The following is an 8715-nucleotide window of genomic DNA, read 5'->3' as shown; positions in this document are numbered from 1 at the left end:
ATAAACCCCCGTTATCTACATTAATCAAAACTTTATGCAATATTATCTCAAGAGTGGGGCAAGAGGGGGTTTCATTATGTTTGAATTGTATGCACACACAAACAAATGTCAACACAAATACACAACAGTTGACAGGCACAAAAGGGCGTCTCAGTTATTGTGAAGACTTACAAACACCTGTTACAGTACCTGTCCTTTCGCGATGCTCTGTACTGCTCTAAAACCTGATCCTTCTGATCCGTGCCTCATAAAAGACACTTACAGTGCCTTGCAAAAGTATTCATCCCCCTTGGCGTTTTTCCTATTTTGTTGCATTACAACCTGTAATTTATATGGATTTTTATTTGGATTTCATGTAATGGACACACACAAAAGAGTCCAAATTGGTGAAGTGAAATGAAAAAAAATAACTTGTTTCAAAAAATTCTAAAAAATAAATAAACAGAAAAGAGGTGCGTGCATGTGTATTCACCCCCTTTGCTATGAAGCAATGGGCACCACCAAGCAAGCGGCACCATGAAGACCAAGGAGCTCTCCAAACAGGTCAGGGACAAAGTTGTGGAGAAGTACAGATCAGGGTTGGGTTATAAAAACATATCCGAAACTTTGAACATCCCACGGAGCACCATTAAATCCATTATTTTAAAAAATGGAAAGAATATGGCACCACAACAAACCTGCCAAGAGAGGGCCGCCCACCAAAATTCACAGACCAGGCAAGGAGGTCATTAATCAGAGAGGCAACAAAGAGACCAAAGATGACCCTGAAGGAGCTGCAAAGTTACACAGCGGAGATTAAAGTATCTGTCCATAGGACCACTTTAAGCCATATACTCCACAGAGCTGGTCTTTACGGAAGAGTGGCCAGAAAAAAAGCCATTGCTTAAAGAAAAAAATAAGCAAACACGTTTGGTGTTAGCCAAAAGGCATGTGGGAGACTCCCCAAAAATATATAAGAAGGTACTCTGGTCAGATGAGACTAACATTGAGCTTTTTGGCCATCAACAAAAACACTATGTCTGGCACAAACCCAACACCTCTCATCACCCCGAGAACACACCATCCCCACAGTGAAGCATGGTGGTGGCAGCATCATGCTGTGGGGATGTTTTTCATCGGCAGGGACTGGGAAACTGGTCAGAATTGAAGGAATGATGGATGACGCTAAATACAGGGATATTCTTGAGGGAAACTCTTGTTTGTCCTTCCAGAGATTTGAGACTGGGACGGATGTTACTTTCAGCAGGACAATGACTAATCATACGGTAAAGAACATTGAGGGGTTTAAGGGGAAACATTTAAATGTTCTTGGAATGGCTAGTCAAGCCCAGTCCTCAATCCAGTTGACAATCTGTGGGTATGATTAAAGATTGCTGTATACCAGCGGAAACCATCCAACTTGAAGGAGATGGAGCAGTTTTGCCTTGAAGAATGGGCAAAAATCCAGTGGCTAGATGTGCCAAGCTTATAGAGACATACTCCAAGAGACTTGCAGCTGTAATTGCTGCAAACGGTGGCTCTACAAAGTATTGACTTTGGGGGGGGTGAATAGTTATGCACGCTCAAGTTGTCTGTTTTTTTTGTCTTAATTTCTTGTTTGTTTCACAATAAAAATATTTAGCATCTTTAAGTGGTAGCCATGTTGTGTAAATCAATGATACAAACTCCCCAAAATCCATTTTAATTCTAAAGGCAACAAAATAGGAAAAATGCCATGGGGGGTGAATACTTTCTCAAGCCACTGAAGCTCAGTGTTTATTTAAAAAATGACTGTGTTAAAGGAAATCTTGAACCCCCCCCCCCTTTAAACAAAAGTAACTACATGATTGTCTATCAAATTGATGAAAAGTAGACTTTTGTGTTCTGCAGGTAAAGGGAGGTTATTGACCATGCGCAACCAGCCTCCCTCCCTACTTTCAAAAAGAATATGTTTTTCGTCCCAGAAGAAGTGTGGAAAAGTATGATCACTGGAACTGAATTCTTCTCTTTCTTGTTGATTAAGAAAAATAAAGAATACTTATTTTGCATATATGAAGAAGCAGCACCTGTAGCGGGGGGGGGGGGGGGGGGGGGGGGGGGGGGGGTACTGGGTTCGTGGGGTCATGTCTCTGCCCCACAGTTAATTCTGGCTGCCCAAACATCCTCTTCTCTTTCTTTTCTTTCTCTCCTTGGCACTCGCTCTCTCCCCCTCTGTCTTTATTCAAAAAAGGTGTGTTGAAGCATATTTTATGTTGATATACATATATAAATATATATGCACACATATATTTATATATATACATACTGTATATATACTGCATATATATACATTTTCCCTCTTGCATCTCTTTTTTTTCTTTTTTCTTAATTCCACAAAAAGTGTTGAATCTCAAATCCACGTGTCCATGCCCTTTTCGCTTATCCTTGCGTTGTTTAGTTCCCCAGGTACCAGGACTGAAAAAAAGAGCAAACATTTTCAGATTACACATGAATGGCGGACATTTTTCATTGATATTCAAAGAAGACAATAAGAAAACATTGTTTCTCTCGATTTTCACATCTGAGTACACTGCAGATTATCACAGTCAATGTACAGGTAACTGCCCAAATAATGGAAACACTTGATTAAATGAGGGATATAAAGTATATTGAAAGCAGGTGTTTGCACACAGGTGTGGTTCCTGAGTTATTTAAGAAAGTAACGTCCCATCATGCTTAGGGCCATAAAAATGCTGGGCAGGCCATTATTTTGACTACCATGGCAAGGCCCCAATCCACAGGGCAAGAGCAGGGCCGGTTTAATGCAGGGGCTTATCAGGGCTGAAGCCCCTGGGCCCAGGCCTGTGGGGGGCCAAAGAGACAGCCCCAAAAAATCCTCAGATGGGGCGAGGAGAGGAGGTAGGGGCCCACGTGGGTAACTGGGCGGCCCTGCCTTGATAGGGTAACTGATTAACACAAATTAAAAAAATTAACTGCATAATAAATAAATGTGACTGGTCAATTGTGTGAGTCTGTGCGCAAGCCCGTAGTTTATAAAAGAACAACTGTGAATTAAGTTTTACCACAAGCACATAAGGTATCTGCCAACATTAAGGAAACACCAACATAGGAACTCTATATCAGGTTGCGAGAAAGGAAGGCCCGGAAAATAATTAAATACTCCAGCTCAATACTGTTCACTCTGCTTCTGCACGGCAAGCGGTATCGGTGCATCAAGTCTGACACCAACAGGCTTCTGAACAGCATCCACATGCCATAAGACTGCTAAATAGCTAACAAAATGGCTGCACAGACTATCTGAGTTGACCCTTGTATTTTATTCTTATTTTTACACTGTCTCTATGCACAGGGCACAGGGCCCTACACACTACACACACTGATACTCCAACACATATAAAAACACTCACTCTATCATTTTCTCACACATAGATAATATGCACATACAGTTATCCTGCCTCTACACACACCCACTAACATACAATCATCATATAACGTACGCTGCTGCTACTCTGTTTATCATATATCCTGATGCCTAGTCACCTTACCCCTAAACATATCTACCTCTATCACGCCAGTATCCCTACACATTATAAATATGGTACTGGAACTGACCCTGTATATAGTATGCTTACTTACTTTATCATGTTCTTCTTATTTCTTGTTTTTATATATTGTGTGTTTTTGTTCTACCTTGATAGTTTTAGTATTACATTGTTATTGATTACTGCATTGTTGGGGTTAGAGCTAGCAAGAAAGGCATTTCTCTGCATGTGACATTAAAACTTGAAACTAAAGTGTTTTAAAAGGATGTTGCGCCACCACAAGCTGCCAGAACAGCTTCAATGCCCCTTGGCATAGATTCTACAAGTTGACCTAAGCCATGCCAGGAAAATGCACCTCACACCATATCATCCCTTGTTTACTCAAGTGTTTCCTTTATTTTGGCAGTTACATGTATGTCTACAGTCGGGAACGCTGCAGTTTGGGAAGCATGCGAGACAAATATAGGCTACAGCTTGTTGCGTTGTGGCCATAGACATACAGTGCCTTCGGAAAGTATTCAGACACCTTGACCATTTCCACATTTTGTTACATTACAGCCTTATTCTAAAATGGATTGAAATGCATTCCAGATTACTACCTCATGAAGCTTGTTGAGAGAATGCCAAGAGTTGCATCAAGAATGTCAAGCTGGTGGCTACTTTTAATAATTTGTTAAACACTTTTTTGGTTACTACATGATTCCATGTGTTATTTCATAGTTTTGATGTCTTCACTATTATTCTACAATGTAGAAAATAGTAAAAATAAAGAAAAACCCTTGAATGAGTAGGTGTGTCCAAACTTTTGACTGACACTGTATATATAGTATATATATATTGGCTCCTAATATTGTACAATCTGTGTGTCGCTTCATTGGCCTGGGCTATTGTTTGTTTGAATTCAATACCAGGTTGATCTCATTTTGTGGTGTCAGAGTAGCCAGTCATTTCGGTCATTTGTGTGGTATTAAAAAAGATTCAGCTAACGTCTTCTGTCATGTAAATGATGTAGAATTGCATGAAATGTGTTTTTAAGAGGCTGATTTTTTTTCATACCCTACAAAAATGTTTCCCATGTGTAGAAATCCTAAAAAACGCTTCTGCTCAACTGTAGCCTATGCCACATGGCAAACGTTATTGGCTTTATTATAAAGGGTATTTTTCTTCAACAGTAAATTTACCACGCGTCAAATTGCATCTTGGTGGATGAGGGGGGGACGAGGGGAGGTGGCAAGAAAAAAAAACTAAGCCCTGAGGGCCTATGATTTCTTAATCCGGCCCTGGCCACGAGTGGTCACTGAATGGTTTGATGAGCATGAAAACGATGTAAACCATTAGCCATGGCCGTCTCAGTCACCAGATCTCAACCTAATTGAACAGTTATGGGAGATTCTGGAGCGGCGCCTGAGACAGCGTTCTCCACCACCATCAACAATACACCAAATCATGGAATTTCTAGTGGAAGAATGGTGTTGCATCCCTCCAATAGAATTCCAGACACGTGTAGAATCTTTGCCAAGGTGTATTGAAGCTGTTCTGGCTCGTGGTGGCCCAACGCCCTATTAAGACACTTTATGTTGGTGTTTCCTTTATTTTGGCAGTTATATGTGTCGTTTGATAAACAACTTTTATGTCTACATCAAGTGCAGAAATTCAACATAATGATGTTTTGCTTCAACAATTAATATTAAGAGGGCTAAGAATTCCTGTCAGTGTGTTGAATATTATTATGTAGTTGTAAACCCTGTGCGTGAGTGTTTGCGTTCACGGCGCATGTCAGTGTTGTTTTGGGCCTACTGTACAGTATGAGACGCCATGTGAATAGTAGTGATTGTGAATAATGCATGACCAGGGTAGTTTTGTGGCCAACTCCAGACACAGTGCTTTATTTTCACAGTGTTCTGCAATCAGTGTCTTCTCCACTAATGGGGCCCAAACACTTCCAGTCAGGACAACCAACCAAATGGAGCAATTAAAAATAATATAATAAATAATATGGAGTAAAAGAGCTGCTACAGCAAGAAAGACCTCAGCTTGATTCCACCCAAACCTTTAAAAAACATACGAGGACTTTGGTATTTGCCTGCAGACCACTGAAATCTTACAAAAACAATTGACAGGGCTGAATAAAACAACACGTACCCTCAGGCCTCATCTTAACATTTTCCACCAAGGTTTATGTCATTTTAACAGCCCTCAAACAGACCTCTTTAACTGCACCCAATTGTACTGATTTAATCAAGTTTAAAAAGGAAACCTCTTGCCTATTCCTTGTTAATGCTCAGAGTAAAATACCTTGTGGTCCATGGCTCCAGTCTCTTAACTCCTGCCTGCCCACTGTTCACCAGGTACACACACACACACACCACAACACACACACACACACACACACACACACACACACACACAACACAACACACACCACACACACACACACACACACAACACACACACACACACACACACACAACACCACCACACACACAACACACCACACACTTACACGCAAGCACACTGCGAACAAATACACACACAGTGAATGATTAACACACACACACCGCAGTGAGCCTGCTAGTATGCTTATAACCCATGTAGTGCGCTTCATCATTCACAGATGTACAAATTTGAAACTACTTATCACTGTATCGGGAATGGGGAGTGAGCTATGGACAGACTCTTGGAAAAACTTTGAAATGGGGTTTGGAAACAAAAAGCTGAGCAGGGTCGGGAGAAACCAAGCCAAAGCCACATTAAAGAGGCAGTATTGTAATTCAGTGGAGTTGCCTGGCTCATAGGAAAGGCCACAATGGAGGTTGCCAGTCAAAGCAGGGGGCGATGAGGGTCTGTGCCAGGGGAGTGAACTCTGGAGGGCCCCTTGCTTGTTGAGTCTATGGGGATAGAGCCTACTGTAATGACTGGAGCTGCTGCCTTGCCTGTGTCCATACAGCAGAGCACTTATTAAAGAGTGCAGAGGGTAAATGCCTATACTGTAGGCTACAGGCACCATATCTTAGCAATTGATAAAAAATGACTGCAGCATTCAACACAGTGTCCAGAGCCTTCTACTACTGGCATAATGTAATCAACAAATGTGTTAAGTTTTGGATCTCATCTATGCAATGAATTAAAATGGCCGCATGCCATTCCAGTATTTTGGAGGGGGGGAGGGGAAATATACAATCTACCTCCGCTTTCAAGAAACCAGTCATGATTCAATATATTTTGAGTTTACGTTATAGAAACACAATACTTGCCTCAGTGGAGCCTGGCAATTTACATTGTGAATTCCCCCCTCTCATTTAGGCATTTCTGTGGCAACCTCCTGGGGCTCTCTCTTTACAAATAAGCATAAGCTTTGCCAGACCTCTCTGCATTGGGCTCAGACTCCTTCCTCAAAACAGAACACGTCTCTCTCTTTACAATATATTGTAACAGTGATGAACTTGCTTTACAAAGGCCCCGATGTAGGTCAATAGCAGCAGCCCTAGGCCTGGAGCCACAGAGAGTTGTGCTGACATTACGGTCAGTGGAGCTGGAGCAAACAACCAGCTGTGTCCAACTCCTCTTCATACTTGGGAAAGGAAAGACACATCTTTAATGGGAGCGATATGGACATGTAGTAGTGAGACTGGAGACTGTTTGAAGATGCAGTAGTACTGGCCCTATAGTCCAACAAAGTAATGTACAAACCAGAGCACAACACACTATCAGCGACATATTAAAGTGTGAGGCTACAGTATATAAATAAAGTAAACCCCTCAATTATTCATGGACTCCCATTGTAACAATTCATGTAACTATGAATGAACTTTGGACAACAGTGAAGGGAGGGGCTGTTGAGCAATCAGTGAAGCAGTAGTTCACTCTATGACCTCTTGGTGACCTATGACCTCTCCCGTACTACTCGTTTCTTCACAACCAATTCATGGTAAATACATTCATCCAATTGCCTGTGATATGAATGATGCATCTCAACAGTGTAACATGGCAATGAGTATACTTACTAATATAAAAACAAATGAATACAAAATGTTGAAATCATCTTAACGTTTCAAGTAAAAGTCCTTTAGGTCCCTTAAAATGTTATGATTTAATGGTGAATTACGAGGAAATAGGAATTACATTTAGAGAACGGAGCAGGTTCCAAATATGCTGCAAAGAAAAAGTAATAATTTCTCTCTGTTGCTTAGGAAAGGCGTTCACCTTTTCTTTCAGCACTCTTGTTGCATAACTTATTTAATTAACTTCATTATTTGCATATTATACACGCTTCCGAGGAACCAAAAGAACATTTTAGTGATTGGAAAGACAAGCAACCGCAGCCAATCAAGGTTAACTGTGGTGAGTGTCTCACTCCAAAAACAATATTTTGTTTCTTGCAAAATGTTTCCCCCGGTGGGGAAAGCATAGCTATGGAAATACAGAGCTGGGACAGAGCTCCACAGTTAGAGGGTAGCAGGAGAGCTACCCAGCTGTCCCCTCAACACAGCACACTATTGTACTGAACTCACTGGCCTTACACTGAGTGTACAAAACATTAGGAACACCTGCTCTTTCCATGACATAGACTAACCAGGTGAATCCAGGTGAAGGCTATGATCTCATATTGTCACTTGTTAAATCCACTTCAATCAGTGTAGATGAAGGGGAGGAGACAAGTTAAAGAAGGATGTTTAAGCCTTGAGACAAATGAGACATGATTGTGTATGTGTGCCATTCAGAGGGTGAATGGTCAAGACACAATATTTAATGTAAGTGCCTTTGAATGGGGTATGGTAGTAAGTGCCAGGTCCATCGGATTGAGTGTGTAAAGAACTGCAACGCAGCTGGGTTTTTCATGCTCAGCAGTTTCCAGTGTGTATCGATAATGGTCCACCACCCAAAGGACATCCAGCCAACTTGACACAACTGTGGGAAGCATTGGAGTCGACATGGGCCAGTATCCCTGTGGAACACTTTCGACACCTTGTAAAAGGGGAGGTGCAAACTCAATATTTGGAAGGTGTTCTTAATGTTTTGTACACTCTGTGTATATTATTATATTACTACGCTGCCTTTGAGGCATTATGATGTTATATTTTTCAGAAGAAAAAAAAACCTTACTACTATCCAAAAGAAAATGATGAGATAATTAAAATGTAAACAATAGTGACAGACAGACACACACACACACACACACACACACACACACACA

At 41.2% G+C, this 8715-nt stretch overlaps 1 protein-coding gene across 1 annotated transcript in view; it reads right to left on the bottom strand.

The window, feature by feature from the left end:
* Positions 1 to 1366: 1366 nt before the first annotated feature.
* The window catches only part of LOC111972166 (nuclear factor 1 C-type-like), a 98700-nt gene continuing 91351 nt past the window's right edge, over positions 1367 to 8715 (bottom strand). The window contains 1 exon segment of the mRNA XM_070446147.1: positions 1367 to 2433. Coding sequence (XP_070302248.1) covers positions 2413 to 2433 — 21 coding nt within the window. The 3' untranslated portion in view covers positions 1367 to 2412.

Source organism: Salvelinus sp. IW2-2015, linkage group LG13 (assembly GCF_002910315.2).
Source record: "Salvelinus sp. IW2-2015 linkage group LG13, ASM291031v2, whole genome shotgun sequence".
Lineage (NCBI taxonomy): Eukaryota > Metazoa > Chordata > Actinopteri > Salmoniformes > Salmonidae > Salvelinus > Salvelinus sp. IW2-2015.
The sequence above is the reverse complement of the archived record's forward strand: the minus strand, read 5'-3'. Positions and strand labels throughout refer to the sequence as shown.